This window comes from Gouania willdenowi, chromosome 20 (genome assembly GCF_900634775.1).
Source record: "Gouania willdenowi chromosome 20, fGouWil2.1, whole genome shotgun sequence".
Lineage (NCBI taxonomy): Eukaryota > Metazoa > Chordata > Actinopteri > Blenniiformes > Gobiesocidae > Gouania > Gouania willdenowi.
The window spans coordinates 26,415,532-26,435,946 of NC_041063.1; the positions used below are offsets into that span (position 1 = coordinate 26,415,532).

The 20,415-nt window shown below is 37.7% G+C and overlaps 1 protein-coding gene across 6 annotated transcripts in view; it reads right to left on the reverse strand.

The window, feature by feature from the left end:
- Nucleotides 1-20,415, reverse strand: part of neto1l (neuropilin (NRP) and tolloid (TLL)-like 1, like) — a 107,481-nt gene that overhangs the window by 79,733 nt on the left and 7,333 nt on the right. Inside the window, exon 5 of one of the 6 annotated variants that reach the window (XM_028435048.1) lies at nucleotides 5,743-5,821. The exons of the other annotated variants lie outside the window; for them this stretch is intronic. Coding sequence (XP_028290849.1) covers nucleotides 5,805-5,821 — 17 coding nt within the window. The 3' untranslated portion in view covers nucleotides 5,743-5,804. Of the gene's footprint in view, nucleotides 1-5,742; nucleotides 5,822-20,415 lie in introns of those variants that run through there. 6 annotated transcript variants of the gene reach the window in all.

Genomic DNA, 20,415 nt, shown 5'->3' on the forward strand with positions numbered 1-20,415 from the left:
TTAAAGTTGAAAGAATCATAATATACCCCAGCCGTTACATAAAATATGGAAATATTAAAATCTTGAGTCTTTTCTGTGGTAAAATCCACAGAATGAATTAAATTATCACACCAAAATGTTTTATAAATATGTTAAAAAGCCTAAGATGATATAATATTGAACCCTTAAAATGGATTTAAGCACAGGAAGCGCTTCTTTTCTTTGCCCTGATGCACAGACGTGGCGTATCTCGTCCAACAGCCGAGGCAATCTGGATTTTAGCTGAAGGGGGGAAAAAATGAAGGACTCAAATCTGTATGCTGCTCCTAATCCCTGCTCACAAACACAGGCGGAACATGCTGGACTTTTACTCAGCGAACCCTCACATATAAAAAAAAAATATTATTTCTCACTCCAGACTGTTTGTAAAGAGGTGGCACGGACAGGATGTGTAGAATCCTAAGAACTAGAGCCTTACTTTATAATAGATTAGTCACAATACTGAGCTCTAAGCAGGTTTCTTTTCACGTTCAATATACTGTATATACATAGTGTGAGATGTAGAAATGTGTTTTGTCTGTGAGAGAACGCGCCACACACACATGGTTCCCTTTTTATTCCATTTCAGAGAGAGATTGGTTTGATTCTGTAAAAATTCTCTTAGATGATGCCTTCTGGGTAACACTCTGTTCTCTGGTTAGAAGTCTCCAAATATTAACCTCTGATGTATCACTCACCATTTCTGACTTCTTCAAGTGTGTGTGTGTGTGTGTGTTGCATTAGTGAGTCCTATCAGCAGGAAGCTTTTTCACTTTAAAGGTCTGTGACTCACTCGTTTCCTTCCTTCCTTCCTTCCTAAGCACAGGAAAAATCACCAAATCTACATCATCTGCCATTTACAATTACACAGTAATCTACACACAAGTGCCCACTACTGTACATGTAGGAGAGTGATGAGTTGAAACCGTCTCACATGGCTGCTCATCAGGAGGTAAATGTAATAATGTGTGTGAGTGATCAGGGGATTGGGTTTATTAAACGCCCCTAAATAAAAAGTTCATTGAGTATTTACAAGATCATTGTAGCGATCGGCTGTGATTATAAGTGTGAGTCATTGATGTCATTGAGGTTTGATGGAAGCAGAAAGATCTCAGAGGAAATGTTTCACTTAACTGAAGGAATAGAATGAATGAACAGCTTTATTTGTCACTGCACATTTTCAGTTTCATCCTGATAACGTGGGAGGACAGGAGCAGGAGGACTGTGGTTCGCCACAAGGGCGGCGCCCCATATTTAGATGGAATAAATGGGATAACAACAAAAGAAGAGGTGAGGGGAAAAAGGCAGGTTTTAAACTGAATTCCCAATTGGGGAGGACAGTATAAAAAAAACCTCCTTGGAGTACGTGTACAAAGCACAACACAGTCACAAAGAGGTCGAAACCATAGGTTGGGGTGTGGGGGGGACACTACCACCCCTCACAAACAGTATTCATCACCAAAATGTGGTTCGTAATACAGCTCCACCCACTCTCAGAACCTGTTTTTGAGCTTATCTTGTATTCTTTATTTTATTCTAATTTTTAAAGCTTTCCAACATTCATTAATTCTTCATTAAAAGCCATGTTGCAGTTGCTTTTTCACGTGCTCAGCCCACTTGTGTTCACATTTTGTGAAGATGTTTAACCGAGTGTTGAAATCGCCGCTAGATTTGGTAAATTTGTGTTGTTGAACTGTACACGTTGAATAATGTCAGAGAAATAACGCTTGATTTCAGCCGTTACATGAATATCTGAAGAGATGGAACGACTCTTCAGTCTGGTCCTATTCATAAACCTTTACATTAAGGTGAAGATATAACAGTTTGGCCTCTTCCACTCGTTAGAACGATATACGATTTATAAGGATTTACTGTAATGAAGATGATTCACTTACATATTTGAATCAGCCCCAAAAATGTTTTATGATCTTGTCATTATTTCTGAAGACTTAAGGAAGCATTAATGTACTGTATATTTATATTAGATTGTACAGTAAAATACACATTTCTGGGAGAACAAGAAGTGATCATATGTACAGTATTTCTGCCTGATAATTATTGTGAGCGCCTTCATTCTGCCGTTTGTGGACCAAAGAATAATCTTTTTCTACTATAATCTACATTTAAAGTGAGAATGTGACCAAGTAGAATATCATTTGTTCCATAAAACTCACGGAAACACATTTCATGCCGACATTTTGGAGATTTTCGGGGACCCTCCATTGCTCTATTGACAAAATATGTAGGAAACTGACAATATCCCAGCATTAAGTGACAGATATCAGTCCCAACAGGGTCTTCACTGCAAATTTCCTAGATTTTGTGACCAATTTCTGTTTAATTAAGGAAAATTTAAGGATTTTGTAGGAATTTTGAGTTTTTTCAACTGTTTAACATAAAATATTACTGCAATCGTGTGATGGAAGCACCTGCAAATATTACATGATTTCATGTTTTCTCTTTCATTTTTACTTTCGAATTACATGCTCCAAAGGGCCAAATTTGGCCCCCGGGTCATGAGTTTGACACGTGATGTGGGCCATTTAATGAGCGCTAAAAACTTTGAAAGAAACCTGGTCCAGAGTTGAATACAACACCAAACCTGTCTGTTCATCGTCATGCTTCTTGAATGAATACTTTTTTTGTATTTTATTTTCCCTTTAGCAGCAGAACAACAGATATTTCATTAAACAGAACAATTGGTAATGCATGTACGGGAGCAGATAAGGTCAACAGGTTTCCATTTCAATCCCGGATGATATGACGCTAAACAACAGTGTTGAAAAAAAAAAAAAAAAAAAAAAGCGAACAAACACTCGTGCCCTCATTCATCTGCATCAGTTTGTTGATGTGGAGCTTAGACTCTATAAGCCTATTAGAGACTGTTGAAGAAGGAAAAGGATTTGCGTTTATATGAGTGTATGTACAGTACGTGAGATGAATCGTCATTTGTATGCATGTTAGGCACAGAGGATTATTAAACGCCACAAGGTAAAAGCCAGCGTCCTCTCATGGAATCTGTACGTTACGGCAAAGCCTTCAGGGGACGTTGCAGGAGCCTTAATCTGTTGTCAGGCCTCGACTGTTCGGCTGAATCCACAATCTGTGTCAGTTTTTCTGAATTGCCCATTCATTGCCTTTATTCCCTGTTCTCCTCTTTTCTCACTTAGTTATTGCCATGATTAACAGCATCTGGGCTAATACAGAATCCTTCTTGCTGTTTTTTTTTGTTTTTTTGCCACTTTCCGTGCATCAGGGACTGATGAGAGCCAGCAGCAGTGGGTGGCCACGTGCGTCGCATTGTATAGGAGTTCTGAGATTAATCGAGCATGCCAAATGGAAAATGAAATGCCAGCATTGCAGAGTGTTCAGAAGGCTGTTGGTTTACGTACGGGAGCCAAACGGAGACCAACCAACACGCGTGATTGACTTCCTGACATTTCCAGGTCCTTACGTCGCTAATTGACCACAAAGACTGGAAGAAGAAGGTCTTGATTGGCTTAAGTAGTCAAGAGACAATTGTCTTCATAAAAACACGTGAATGGATGATTTCATTATCAATTGAAAATGTTACCAATTGTTCCTTAAATATTCAATAGTCACACTGTACATTTTTAGTTTGATCAGATTAACACTTTGTGAGGAGGGTGTGCGTTCTTCATTTTCAGCTTCCAATATCTCAGGAACTACATCACATAGGAAACTGTAATGTGGTATAGTAATACACCACTACCTACTCTCTCAGAATATAGAAAAAAATCTGCTTTACATTCCGATTTGGATGGTCTAAATTACAGGAAGCTGAGGCATATGCTAAGTTGTTTGCTAATGGCTCAAACATGTTTGAGCCAGAAACCCCAACCAATTTTGAGAGGCTGGCATTTCCACCAGATAGGATGTATAGCAGATATTTCATATATTGTGATAGAGTAGGTAGAGCTGTATTACTACACCATATTTCAGTTTTCTATGTGATGTAGTTCCTGAGATATTGGAAGCTGAAAATGGAAGAAAAATAAGGACGAGCGAAAAATGACAAAACCTCTCACTATATTGTCCATAACTTAAAATATTAATCACCAAAATATCCCAAAAAACACTTTCTTGAGATATAAAACACATTTTCTTTATGCAACTTCTTAATATTTAATTTTGGAACCCAACTTTGGGTTATTTCACCACTTGTGAACATTGAAAACCCTTTACATGAGGCCATTGTAGCTTGTCTCTGTGTATGATAATCATTTGTTGTTCATTAGTTTTTCACTAATAAAATATGCATTAAAAACCTTTTACTGTTAATTATGAACACATTTCTCTTGTATTTTCTACATTTTATATATTTTTTTATAATGGAATGACCCAAATGCAACAAGCAAAACCCTAATTTACTTAGTTTAGTATAAAAATTGCATTGTCGTCTTAGCAGCGAGGTCTAAAATAACCTAGCAATGCATTTCACACTTCCAGACGACCAAATGTCAAAGCTTTAGGGCAGCAGGCAGTAAACATTCAGATTTAACCTGGCCATTCCTGAAAGAGCTGTTTAGCCGCCTGCGGCCGCACCTAATGGATCCTCTGGGTGTGATAAAAATCCTTCATAAGGACCAGGAGAAACCGGCAGAAGCAGAACTCGTCACCAGCAAACAGTTGTGGTTATGAATGAGCTGCATATGGGATGAACTATTAAATAACCATTACAACATTAGAAACATCCCTTAAAACTGTGTTTCTCAAATGAGGGTACGTGTACCCCTAGGGGTACGCAATGGCACTACAGGGGGTACTTGAGAGAGCGAGAGAAGGAAAAATTAACAAATGCAAGCACTAAAAATATGGGGTTTTATAATGTTTATTTTTACTTTAAAATGAGAATCATACTAAATATTACCATCAACTCACAAAACGACAACAAAAACACAGAAACGTACAATACGACATAATGATTTATATACAGTAATACCAACAACACACACACACACACACACACAGAGGATAATGTACCAACAACAAAAACACACAAAATAAGAGGAAAATATACTGCAAAATAAAAAGAACTGACACCAAAAACACAAAATGAAACAAAAAACACACACACTAAGAGAGACAAAAATAACAAACACGCACTAAAAGGCGAGAAAAACACACAAGATCACAACAAAATACAGAAAAATAACAGAGAAACATACAAAACGACACATGAAACAACCAAACGACATCAAAAACACACAACGAGAGAAAAATATACTTTATAGTAAAAAGAACAGACAAACAACAACAAAATGACACCAAAAACCCACAAAATGAGTCAGTTTATGTCCCACATCAGGAAGAAGATGACAGGAAATGAATCTATTCAGGACTTACTCACAAAATGAGATTATTTAAAATGTGTTTATCACATAATTATGATCTATAGATGTTTTTCAATAGTTTTCTAAGTAAAAGATAAGAGAAAGGAGAAACTCTACTACTCTAAAACATATATATATAAACATGTTGAACCAAAGACAAATAATGGACTAATGAACCTGTGAAGAGCTCCAGAAATCCTATAAATCGTTCCTCTTGGGTTTCTGTGAGCTTCTGCTTGATGACCTCAGCTGAACTTCATTCCATCTAAAGTGTCGTCGCTCAGCGTACGTTATGTAAAGATTTGGCAAACCTTATTTGTCTGATCGCTCTGAAACGTTGTAAGGATTACCGGCATTCCTCATCTCATAATCCCATCATGGTCTTGGCCTTCATCATTGTTGTATGTTCACATCACTCTCCACGTAGCACAACTAAAGTTCACCATTACCTATTAGATTACAATAAATGTGATTTAGATCCCTTTAGAATTAGACATTTGCTTAAAGATGAGATGGAATATTGGATTCCAGAGCAACACAGGGTGGACTGAAGCAAGGTATTCTTAGTGAAAATGTAACATTTAGTGCATTTATACATTTTCTCCAGCAAGGACAGAGATGAAAAACTTTTATCAGGGTGGAGCCACAAAAAAGTGATTGTTTAATTTGAGGGCCACATTAACAACATTTATGTCAGCATTTAGAGAAAAAGGATTAGTAACTTAATTTTAGTGCATTTTTGTTGTCGTTTTGTATATTTTTGGCTCGTTCTGTGTGTTTTGGAGTAATTTAGTGCAGTGATTCTCAACTGGTGGGTCGGGGACCTGTACTGGGTGGGTCGAGAGCAGCTGGCCAAAAATAAATAAATACTTACTCTCTCATGTCTTTTATTTTGAAAGAAACTTTTCTTTTGACACGCATGCTGTGAAATGCATGTTGAACAGGAACATATATAGATTTATGTTTTAAAAAGATCATATATATATATGTGTATTTTCAGCAGCTATTTTTGAAAAACTAAATTTAGTTTTAGTTGTTTGAATTCTGAAAAAAGAAAAGAAAAAAAAGTAGATCGCGATTTAATTATCACGGCAAACTAAAGGGTCCCAGGGTGAGACCAGTTGAGAACCCCTGATTTAGTGTATTTATTTTGTCATTTTATGTGTTTGAGTTTTTTTTGGTATTGTTTTGTGTCTTTTATGTACTTTTCTCCAGTTTTGCTTGTAATTTTGCTGTTAATGTATTTGTTAGGGATGTCCGATGCAACTTGTTTTTTTACCTCCGATCCGATACCGATATTGCAGCCTTGAGTATTGGCCGATACCGATATGGATTCGATATGATAACACCACAAATCATACATACTTTTATGACTTATTTTGTAGTGTGGAATGTTAGAAAAGGTTTGATTAAGTGATGTCACTCAAACAGAGATCAATAGTCAGCAACAGTAGGGATGAGAAAAACTGACCTATTTATTATTAACCTATTGGTTACATACATTTTAAACTTCAACATAATATCTACAGTATTCTACATTTGAATAAAATAAATAAGAAATAAATTATTATATCGGTTATGATGTCGGTGATCCGATATTCGTTTTCTGGCTGATATCGGCACGTCCCTATTCAATGTTGTTTTGCATGTTTTTGGTCTTCTTTTGTGCGCTTACTTTGGAGGCAGTAGAAAATTTGACCGAGGGCCACATGTGGCCCCCAGGCCAGCACTTGCCTATGTGGAAGATTCCATTAGGTTTTTTGAGAAAATCCGGATAAATAATATATCAATTCTGGATCAGTTTCAAACATTAAAATATCCATACCTCGCATCGCTGGTGAAATTTCTCCGTTTGTAATTGACGGACGTCAAAAATGTGGATGCCCAGAGGTGTATAAAGTACCTGAAAAAATAACTAAATAAAAGTACAAATACAATAACTCAAAACAACGTTGATAAAAGTGAGCTTTCAGAAACTGGTGGAATTTTACCGATAGAGCAAATATTAGCGGAGTTACGGTTCTTTAAAATTAACATGTTCCCAAGATGCGTTCAGGGTCCTTGGGAAAACCAGATATTCTGACGAGTTTGTAAAATTTGGCCCATTCCAACTGTTACCTGTGAACCAGAAGTTGTTCTTTTCATGCTCCCAGACACGCCCATTAATTATTTATTCATTATAATTCATATTTTAATCTGTAATAAGTAACAAGGTGGCAAAAATAACAGAGTAAAAGTGTATTTTTTTACTTTTAAATGTAGTAGAGTAAAAGTAAAAGTTCAGATTAAAATGTACAAATCATCTAAAAAACTACACCTCTGCATTGTGACCTACTGTATTGTCATTAATGGGAATAAAAATGTCTTCCAAGCCTTTAAAGTGTGAATAATGATGATACCATGATCAGGATCACTGATCCAGATAACTGACAATATCTGGAAAAGAGGAGATTTGGTGTTCTGGAACGTTTTGTCATTCCTTTTATCAATCCATCAGCTCTCAGATTAAATATCGTACAGCTGAGCAAATCTAAAGTAAGAGCCCATCAAGCTGTAAGAGCAACCTGCCTTATTATTTCCATGACAATCAGAAGAAATGAGCAACCGTCCACTGGAACATTTCTTCAAGACGTTTCTGACGCTTTGAACCTGTGACATGAACAGGGATAAAACACGGCTCAATCTCCTCTCTACAGGTCTAATGCTGGATAATGGAGAGAGTGGAGCTCTCAGCGTGACGGACGCAATCTACCACTTTAATGGTTCAAATGAAACAAAAAGCTTCAGGCCACTGTGCCAAAGAAGGGTGTGTGTGTGTGTGTGTGTGTGCGCGCAATATGGCAAACACCATGTGAATACACAATAGATAGCGCCAGTGTGTGGATGTGGAGCACATGGGGGACGTTGGGGTTTGAACAGGAAAGCAGCCACGATGCACAATGTAGTGAACGTGCACACCACCATATGTTCTGGTATGTACTGTGTGCACACAAGGGCATGGGTACATAATGTCTGAGTACACAGTAACTGCACACTTCTCCTAGCAGGTCATAAATAAACTCCCCAACACACAGCACAGTTCACATCAGCGACGACTTCCCGCTACAATAGAGCGAGTCCCTGTCCCTGTCCCCGCCCCCCAACCCCAGCAACATCTGCAGAGCGCTAAGCTAAGCTAGGCTATCGGACGAAACAAGGCAGGCAGAGCCCCTGATTGATCTGCTCTGTAATTGGCTAGCAGCAGCAGCAGCAGCTAGAAACAGCCACAGGACATAAATATCAGCTATCTCACTGGATAGTGAGTTAAGTTCCACCAGAGCGATAAACTCTGATTGGTTTCCCCCTGAGTGAAAAGCTGGTGAAACACTCAGCGTGAGATCACAGAGAAGGACCATGAAAACAGGCCAGAGAAAGTTACACCAGTGTGAGAATGGGCCATTTAATTACTGACGATCTGTCCGTTTTTTCATCCGTCACGCGTCGACTCCTCCTACACCGTTTGTTCGATTATGACAAATACGTTTCTCCAGTCAAGTCCACCATGCAGACACAAACACACTACAGCTGTCAATGACAAAGGAGTGGAGTAAAAAACAATACATACAAGAATAAAAAACAATATATTACATAAAAGAATAGAATAAGATAAAGTCATGGGTATTGCACATAAGTTACATTCCACCAATGTATAAAAAATGCAAATGATCATTTTCGAACAAATGATCTTTAATCTACTGATTAATGAGGCCTAAAAATAATCTTTTTCTGATATTAAAAAAAAAAAAGGTTTGTCTCCAGCAGCTTTAAATAGTAGTAAAAGTAGGCGACGCGTCATGCAATTCAAATGCAGCGTTATAAGAAAAAAGTAATTTGGATGAACTACAGCCGAGCCCGCGAAACGTTCCCCGAGAATTCAGTTAAATGACTCCAAGTAAAAAAGGTCTCTGAGATGTTAAATTACAGCCAGGTTCAAAGAGCATTAATGGAGGAGAAGTCGTTTGAACAATGGGGTCCCCGGGGGTCCTCTGGTGCCCACGTGGCACATACAGAGTAATATATTGGTCTGTGTTAATGATTCTATACCACCAACTGTCGCAATATTTGACTCACAAATAAATGAGAAAACAACTTTCATGGAAATTGCCAAAAAAAAGGACCAATAATCAAATTGTGCGAGGCATAATCATAATCTATGTTGAATCACCTTTGAAACAATATATCACACAACTATGTTCCCATACATTTGGAAATGACTGAAAATGGGGGGTGGGCCACCTGGCACCCCCGTGACACGTACAAGGTAATGGGCCCCCTTTATATATTAGTATGGGCCAATAATTTGGTACCACCAACCGTCGTAATATTTGACTCGTAAATAAATGAGAAATCGACTTTCTTTTTTTTGGGAGGGGGCTCCTTGGGGCCCCCCTGGGCCCTAAATCAAAAATCAGGCTCCGAGCATTGATGCGTACACATTCATAGATTATAGCTACCAAATTTCAGCCTGATCTGTTCAAGAATAATAGAGGAGTAGTGATTTTAACTAGTGTACACAACAACAACAACAACAACAAAGTGAGGGTGTTTAGAGTCCGGTAGCCTGGCCTAATAATATGCAAGTGTGCACATGTTCATTCTATTATTTTTATTAGTTCCATGAAATGCTTTTGCCATTTGCAGCAGAGCATACTTTATAAAAGTATTAATAACAGTCATTTACCATTCAAACAGTGCTTTAGTTAATGTATATTGTTGAACTAGAAAACAGATGGATTTTGAGTTATTTCTAGCAAATCTTAAAGTGTACCCCCACTGTATTTTCCTCGAAGGTAAAATTTTAGTGGTTTCCACATGAGTTGAAGTGAAATCCAATGATTATTCGGGGGTAGAGATCAGTGACACGTTGCTTTGTGCCTCACAGGGAGGAGTCAGAAGAAAAGAGGCAGTGTTAGCTGATGAGTGAGGAAAGCCGGATACCACTGACCTCTTTCACAGCTGCAGAACGTGTGCCTGCAATGCTAACTCACCACATCTATCTCACTATAGTCTACCTCCTCCACGTCAATCCTTTCATCCACAGTAAACTTACCAGCATTTTTGTCCTCGACTAATCTATCCTTTATTTGTTTAATTAGTCGACTAGTCACAATTATTACCATAGATATCTATAATAAAATCCATTATTACATATATATATATATATATTTAGCCCTGAAAATAAATAGTACATTTTAATGGAAGTTATGTTGCTAATAATGTAATGTTTTAATTTTAGGTGTGTGTTTATGTTCACCTGTGTATGTATGTATTTAAGTTTATATGTACATATGTTTATTTTCTCAGCCAAAGATCAAATAGACACTTTAAATGAAATATCTCCCCAGAATTTATTCTCTTTTTTTGTGAGTTTGTATTTTTAAAATTGTTCAAGAAATACACACACATATATATATATTTATATGGATACACCCTCAACGGGTCGTAAAGGAGTTTTTGTAGACGTAAACAAGAGTTCCATAAATCAGTGATTGATTGCTCAACCTAACGGACCGGATGTGTGTCTCCGTGTAGTGAATCTGACTTTGAAAAGCAGAAATATATAGAATTTTTGGAATGTAGTCCTGGAAAGTTTTACACATTTTTTTCCAACCGGAAAAAAATACAATTTCAAGTTACTAATTCAGTTTCAAGTTGTTACTTTCAAATTCAATACCAACTATTCAATTTCAGTTTCTCGTGCAACAAATCCCAACCCATGCTAACAAACACATTAGCATGTGATTAGAAATGAAAGATTGGGGAATTACCAGCGGTACAGTGATGTCACTAATCTCCTGGTAAGAAAGCAAGAAGTGGCCGTGGGCTGGATTTGATCATATCATATAATTGACAAGATTTAAACGGCGCGTCAACGCATTTTTGTAGTCGACATTATTGATGATGTCAACTAATCGTTGCAGCTTTAAACCAGGAGAATTATCACTTGAAGAAAAGATTGTCATTCCTCTAAAACCATGAAGTAGGGCAACATTACCACTTCATTATGTTACTCAGGGGACAAAGAAATACTCACGGGAATGAAGCGAGTAATCCACACCTACACTGTTTCCCCAACAGAGAAAAGACTAAACCAAAGCAATGAGGGCAACTACAGGCAGCCCTGATCTAAGTCATTAAGTCACTCAGTAGGAACACTAATGACAACACAACCCCAGAGGGAAGAAGACCTTATATGATTTATAGGAAGTGGCACACAAGGAACGCACACCACAAAAATGCTACGGGAGATTTCTCGTTTTCACATTTCCACCCGTGGATTTTTATCTCTTCCTCAGTGCAAAAGCTACCACTGCTGGACCATGGAAAATGAAATTTTACTTCATCTGCCTTAGGTGTTGGTAGATGTGTGGGACAAAGTTTGACAGGGTTTTTATTTGATTTGTGCTGGGAGGGAGGTGTGAGAATGGAAAAGCTGAAGCACATTTAACAAGCTGTGGCTAGGGGAGTTACTTGTGTTTGCCTTATGTTGTCACTGCTACTGAATGTCATTCATTTACTGTATTTAAAAACTGACGGGGTGGAATAGAACGCCTCGATACTAAACCGAACAACTACGAGTTCTAACAGTATGAGGACAAGAAGCTTGACTATATTCAAGGCTTTCAAATAGTTCTTGTTTATTACTTTTCTTCTGATTACATAAATGTCACCACGAGGGACGCGTTTCTGAATACGACAGATTGAACCTGTAATCTGGAACCTAAGAATCAAACTAAGGATGTTTGAGGGAGCAGAGGCAAGGGAATCATATTGACCAGCACTTCCTACAAAGCAACCATGCAGTCAAATCAGTGGAGGACTCTACCCAGCCACACAGAACATCAAAGGAAAAGATCAAAGGGCACAGACTGAGTGTGAAGTGGCCTAAAGCTGCAGATACAGGGCTCGACACAAACTTTTCCAGTGGTGACACTGGTGCGACAGTTGGTTCGCACCAGCACAAAATTTCATTTAATCAGACATAGACATCTTACTTTACTTTATTTCTTACTACTGTGAAGTGTTTGCATCTAATCCTTATTTTTAACAGTCTTTTACTTAATTTTGGATTTATTTAACATTTATTGTTTCATTCGTCTTCCTTTAACGTTTAATCTTTTATTTGTGATATAAGTGGCTGTAACAAAAACTCAATTATTATATATCATTTTAAAAGAACAAAAATGTTTTAAATGACAGCAAAGCACAACAGGTTACATGTATTCTGTTTTTTCATTTTGCTGAAATGCTGGAGTTGAATTCACTTAACAGTAGCATAATCAACTTAGCATCTGCATTGCTTCACCCCATGAAATTCAATTCAGAGGGTCCAGCTCTTATAGTGGGGTCTCCTAACCCTCTTCCCCTGGGAGAACCACAGCTGAACATCTGCCCTGGCATCATAGTCCATCAGTTCTGGCCCCTCGGTGCTGATTTCTGATGATGTCCTCCTCAGTATCAGTCAAAGGACTGGCCCTCGCCGAGCGTATACGCTCTTCCTCGTCCCCCCCGACTCACATCCACTAGGTGCACCCCACATGCGCTCTGTTGCTACACACGCCTGGATGCCTCAGCACGCACTTCCCGTTTCCTCCTTTTGGATTTTCAAAATAAGGCCCTACTCACCAGATGAAATTTTCCATCGCACACACTGAAAAAATACTTGCATATGCGACCAATTTGGTCGCAGTCTCGAGCCCTGAGATAGAGAGTGGGAAACAGTTATGGGATGCTAACTCAGACTTGATCACCCTGTAGCTGACCACCTTTGATGGGGGTGCCTAGTGTTAAAAAGGCTGAAACACCCCCTGATTTAAAGGAACACTATTGATGAGGTGTCCCAAAATGTACATCCTCCCCATATCTGAGACACAGCTCTCACGCCACTCTCACATGGTAAACCTCATGTTGACTACCATCTTTTGGCACAACTGAGCAGTTTAACATCGCGTCCCATGTTTAATGACTCATATTTGTTCTGGTATCTTTCATGACAACATTTTAAAAAAGAAAACAAACTATATGGCTAATTTTGTTTTTGTTTGATAAGTGCAAGTGTAGTGTAGTCTTTTAAAGCTTGTTGTTGGTTATAGATTTCTGCCACCTCATACTACCTGTTACTTAAAGCTGTTATCCCAGATAAATCTTTATTTAGAATTAAGTGAAAACACTTAATCCACTGAAATCCACTGAAAATGCCAACAAACACAGTGTTTAGGATGAAGAAGAAAACAAACTTTCAAGCAGCGATTTTCACCTTTTTCCTTATTTTTTAAGTCAATTATGTTTGATTCATCACATATAAAAATATGTTAAGGTTTGATTTATTCAGACAACTTTTTTTTTTCCGAAATTTACTTTGACAGTTGGCAGTGGAAACGTCAGGAGATCAGTCTTCCTCAGAGGCGTCTGCTGATTGCTTTGATGTGTTCTTATGGGTTCTTCTCCAGAAACGGGGACAGAAAGACCTCATAAGCACACATCAAAGCAACTTGTCAGAAGATCAAAGTAAACGTCCTGAAAAAAGTTGTCTGAGTAAAGGAAACCATAACATACTGTATGTCAGAAAAGAACAACAATTTTACTTGGGACTAGAAAACATTATAGTAGCTGCTTTAAGTGAACATCTCAACTCACTCGATTGAAATCACTTGCTCTAAAATGATATTATATATTGATATAAGCAGCAGCAAAAACACAGTAGCAATGGGATAAATGCACCTCTTGGTAAGTCCATTTAAATCTAATTGAAACATCAGAAGACACAAGTTAGATTAAAAACGTGTGTGTGTGTGTGTGCGTGTGTGTGTGTGTAGCTTGTCCAACAAAAATCCAACATGCAAGACACTATCAGCCATTAAAATGTGAAGATATGAAATAAAATTCTACTGATGGGACAAAACGATATTCACGAGTGTAGCTCAGTAACTTTATTTGGAGTAAATGTGTGTGTGCAGTGGTGTGAATAAGAGCGAGCAGAAGCTCACAGTCACGACCTGAACCAGGGCAACCAGCCAATCTCCACAATTCAATTTCCAATTTTCCTTCTCAGTTCAGTTTTATTATGACCCTCCCCCTCTATATATTTTTTGTCTCATTTTGGAAACTTCTTTTGCAGCTTTTCTATAGTAAAAGTCTAAAATTACAAAATCAAAATAACTTAAATAAAATAAACTATTGTTATTATAAGTGTGCCAATACATCGATTGTTAGATTAATTGTGATGTGACATGTAGGGCTGGGCATTATATTGAGTTTTATATTTTAGCGATATAAAAAATGACGATGTCGGCAATATTTTTCATACCTTATTTTGTATTAAAATACTCGTTTTAGGAGTTGCTGCTTTCTCTACTTCTCAGAACATAAAAAGCTCAGTTTGATGGATTTCTGAGTGCGTCCTAACCCAGACCTTCATCTAAACAAGCCACACTACAGAACTCACTCACACGTGCTGTCCCTTAAATTGTGCAGCTGTTTGTTAATAATTACAACTTACACTGAGTTAAAAATATCCAGATTTATATCCTGTATCGTCATTTTGAGAAAAAATATCAAGATATACATTTTGGTCCATATCGCCCAGCCCTAAATGACACATGACACCCACATTTCACAAGTGTTATGAGAGCTGATGTTGTAGGTTTTATATGTTTTTAAAGCTGCTTTGATTGTGCATGTATAGCAAAACATTTAGTTTCTTGTGGGATTTATGCAGCTTTTTGAAGATTTGGTTTGGAAGCCCAATTATTTGTACTGAATACAAAAGCTTTAGTGTTGATTCAGACTGAATAAGCTAAAAGAGCTAATATTTATTAATACTTATGTTGTTGTATTTATTTATTTTTTTGTATTACGATTACTGTTGGATTTTGTGATTTGACATAAACACAAAATAATGGAGGGACATCTGTTTGGTTACTTTAATGAATGAATACAGACATGTATACCTTGTTTAAAAGTATGAAAAAGCCACAAAGTGAGAAAAAAAAATACATCAAAAATCACGATAATTGTTCAATAATTGAATCCTAATCGAATCGTGAGGTTCCTTAAATGACACACCAATAGGAATTTTACAATGGAGTCTTTTTTTTAACGGAAGACAATAATTAAAATACTTCCAAAATCCATTCCTTATTCCACAGCTGGATCCGCCTCATCATCAGGGGCTTCATTCACAAAGACTTCCATCCAGACACAGGCGTACCCTCGTAAAAACTTAGATGTTTAAATCTGTGCGTAGGACGGGATCCACGCACCTAACATCTGAATCAATGCGAATGTGAGCGCACATACTGTATGTCCACGCCCACATTTACATATGCAAATCATATTGAAATGAGGTCAGCACCGGGAATTCCCTTCAGCTGATCAGAAGAAGCTGCTCTCTGACCACCAGTAACACAGAAAAAAAGAGATTTTAAAAGCTTTTAGACCGACAGCTGGTTAACAGGAACAAGTGGCTCTGAAAATGAATGAATGGATAATAGATTTAAGGAAGTGTCTATTGACATGGAAATGTATCAATAGCCTCGTAATGTGCCAGGGTCGAGTGGTCTAAGGTGCCACACGCAAGGATTATTCCTTCCCCTGCTGTGGGTTCAAATCCTGCCTTTGTCATACATATTTTTTCATTTCAACATATTCAACACGGCAAATTCCACCTTTACAAATACATATATGAAAAAAACAAACATTTTAGGGTTAGGGATATTGATAGGGTTAGGGCTAAAATAAAACGGTTAGCAGGGCAGCTAAAAATAAATATGAGCTGAAATAAAACTGATGTAACTTCAAGTCACGTGGCGCACCTATCACGTGACCTCAACTGGCCAATGAGGGGCGCTGCATATGAATAGTCTATTGATACCAGTCGGTCGCTGTGATCAGTGTGTTGGAGAGTGAGAGTGTGTGTGTGTGTGTGTGTGTGTGGCTGCTAATGATGGCTGGACTGAAAGCGTTCAAGTGTTCAGACGTAAGCGTGTGTTGCTCAGAGGTCAGCTGACACATGAAAAACACACAAAACATGTGTAAATGATGGTGGTTCATGTGTGAATACATTGTATTATTTTGGTAGTGCATGTGCCTCATAAATCCTTAGAATTTAAAGCATCAAACACGTAGAAACGTACGTACGCCACCTCAGTACTTGATGTGAAAGACCGCACATTTTCACGCCCATCAGGATTTTGCTGTGGATTTTGACATATGCACGTTTTTGGGCGTACGTACCTTTTGTACGTGAGGCCCCAGGTCTTGACTCAGTAAAGCAGCAGAGGAGATACTCTCAGCTTTTATTTACTCAAGGTTTAGCTGAAGGTGCTGAAACAGCACTTAATCTACCAGTCCCCGGGGGTCAAATGTGAAGGCGCCCAAGGCCAACCCCAAATTGCAGAATGCAGCTAAAATCCATGCTCTGACATTTCCAAAGCTGCACAATCTGCTGCAGTGGAGTCACTCACTGGGAATTTCACATTATATGGATTTACTACGAGGCAGCCTGTCACAATGCAGCAGCAGCAGCAGCAGCAGCAGCAGCAGCAGCACAGTCCATGTGCTGCTCAACGCAAAGCATTGAGTGAATTTAAGCAAAGCAACATTTTTTATTAACCAAATCATAGTTAATAAAAATCAGCTATTTTCTTTTTCAAATAAATCACAGTTTTATCTAAACTGCTTAACAATAAACACTGACATATACCATAGTATACACGGGTACATATACGGTGTATCAAAGGTATACACAAAATTAATTCAGCAATATATCGCAATATTTCATGCCGCAATTATCATAACGATCCAAAAAAACGTCCAAATATATATGTACAGGTCATAAACCCCGCCTCCTCAGTGATAACAGATGGGATGTGGGTCAAAGTGTAAAGTTAAAATACTGGTCACATATTTTCTTCCCAAACCTAAACTCTGCTGCGATCACTAGTTATTATCACCCTACGTTGTGTTCAAGTGCTCATTTTTCTGTCAAGTTTGTTTTAAATAAGTTATTTGAGGCTGAAAAACGGGATTTTACGTCATATATGTCGATGACTGACAGCAGAGGGTCTTGCATAGCTCTCTTTGTGAATAGCAGTTACGTTGTGGAGGAATGCAGAGACGCGTGATTTTCTTCTTTTTTAAATACGTACGTTTAGATATTTGAGTGTAAATATATGGTGGTTTTGTATTAACCTCTATGATCTGAAGAAGACGTTGGTAGAATTTCCAGCAGCACAGATAATTATGTTCTTGGCGTAGCTGGGCTGCATAACTCATCAGGGCAGGAAGCTAAATGGGCGGGGCATGTTACCAGGGCTCCTCCTACTGCACAGACTGGCAGCGCCCCTAATCGCCGTATTTTGGCTTCAAGACCGTTGAGTGGGAACAGCAACAGTGCACGCCCACTGGCTAAAATGTATTGGATGTGGTTCACTGACACCTAATGATCAGGCGTTTACGTGCTACGAACATGATTTAAAAAAAATCAATTTGGACACTTTTTGAATTGATGCAATAATCGCGTGGTGAAATATCACGATATATCGCCAAACCAATTTTTTCTTACACCCTTGATACTAGGGGAACACTCGTCCACGCTATCTGCTGCAACTCAGCTGTTTAAAGACATCTGATAAAGAAACTACTGAATTACAGGTCAGAGAATAGATTAAGGAATAATTCAACCAAAATACATCGTTGCCTGTTCTTTGTCTATAGGCCAGGAGATCAGAAACTATATGTGACAATGAGCAAATTCTACTTTTTGAGTAAAATAAATAGAATTATTGTACGTTATTGTTTCTATAACCTAGTGTTTTTCTGGGATTGTTTAAAAGAAAAGAGCAAACATTGAGAGTACACCCACTTATTTGGGGACCACTGCACAACTCACAATAAGCAAACATGTAAGATTCACAAAACCAGGCATTTATAGATGAAATTTACAGACAGCTATTGATTATCCACCTTAAGTTGCGTTCCCGCGATGAGTCGTTTGAACATAGTTGCGCTTTTTGTCGCTGCATCTACCTCAATGACGTGACGACTAGGGACGTGACGTAGGCAGAAAGCCGTTGCCGATTGGATGTTGCAACATCACTCAAAGTCGCTTGAAAAGTAAAAAAATGTTCAACTTTGAGCGACTTCCAGTGACTCAGATCGCACGATTGAGTCACTAGAAACGCTGCTTGAAGGGAGGTCGCTTGACGTCGCGTCATTTACATTAATTTTGACTGGAATCTAGTCGCCGGAGTCGCTGAAGTCGCGTTCGGTGTGAACACACCTTTAGGCTTCTCAACTTTTGTTTATTTCAGTTTTCAGTGCCTTCGTAACTATAGTAACTATAGTTACATTGAACAAACACATTAAAAAATGTATGAGTATTGATAAAACATCACATTAGATGAGATTGTATTTGGTTCTTCATTCACTGGTGTTGAATCAGTGCATGAAGAGATTCAAGAAAATAAAAGAAGCAGTGTGAGACTTTATTCCTCTACTCTCCTCCTAAAATGAGAAAATACTTCACGAGGAGCTGATTAATGTCCCTTTGCAGCAACTTTTTACACTCCATTCATTAAAGGAGAGATGGAGACTGAGCACACTTTGCAGAGTTGAGGCCATATTCACACTTTTAGAGTTCAGATAATCCAGTCAAAAAAAAAATGAAGATGTTCCACACATTTAGGTGTTAAACTTAAATGATGGATACTTGATATAAGGAACTAGAAAAGGTTAAAACACTGAGTTCCTTTTGCTGCCTCAAAAAAAATGACAAAAAACTTACAATTTTTCAAGTGTAGTAATTTTTTTTGTAATTATTGTGACATTGATCAGCACAAGCCTCAACAATATCTCAACATTTCTTCATAAAAAATCGGATAAAAGTGGATTTTGAAGCTGAGTTTCCATTACAGGATTTGGCAAAATAAAAGCGATATTTCTAAATATGATCAAAGTATAATTGCGCTTTCAAGTACCGTGAAATCTCATCCCATGAGATTTCACGGTAGGAAAACAGACGCTCAGAACCTCCTTAGAACACTCTGTATTCCTTTGTTCTTTCACGCCTAATGTGGCAGAAATCACGCTAAGAAATGTCCTGGTTTCCTCTTCTGTTTACACGTACCACGTTATGTTTACTCAGAGAGAAGTGGTCATGTGACCAGGTACGTTTCGTCCTGTGACGTTTATTTGTGGAAAAAGTGTTTCCGTAGCACTTTTGCGACACATTTCAATATCGAAACGTCTGGAAAAACGTCCTCATTAAAGCGTAAAAACGTTTTTGCGATATTTGAGTTTTTTTTAATTTTTTATAATTTGGGTGTTTCCATTACTAGTTTTTATTACGCTATTTAGATTTTACGCATTTCTATGGGTAATGGAAACAAAGCTACTGGTGGTTGTGTAGTTTTAATGAGAAGAACTAGTGCTGAATATAGAAATGAAGCTGCTTTAATGTTTAATTAACAATAATAAAAGATACATTAGGTGAAAATATAATGCAAACATTTAATTTGTGGATGCTGCTGTTATATATATACATATATATATATATATATATATATATATATATAAATGAACTCACACTTTGTTAAATCATTAGCTGGAATAAAAAAGACAAATTATTTTCTTTATCTATTTATCATTTATTTATTTGTATTTTTATAATAAAGGACACAAACTAAGGTTTAAAGTGCGACCACTGTTTAATAATAAACAATAGACGTGAGCGGAGGCAACGATGCGTCACCATAAAATGAAAATGTCGGTTTGAGCAAAAAACGTGTGCTTATCATTGAGCGTCTTGATCAATAAACAGGAAGTGGAGGTGGAGGTTAGAGAGAGAGAGAAACTCAGAGTTAAGAGGAAATCAGCCAAAAACATGAGTCAGCACAATCTGTCCCTCTCAGCATGAGAAACTGAAACTAATAAAAAGCAGATATGTGTATGTTCACGTTTCCTTTTATATGCAACGACCTTATTTTTTCTTTTTATGAAAACA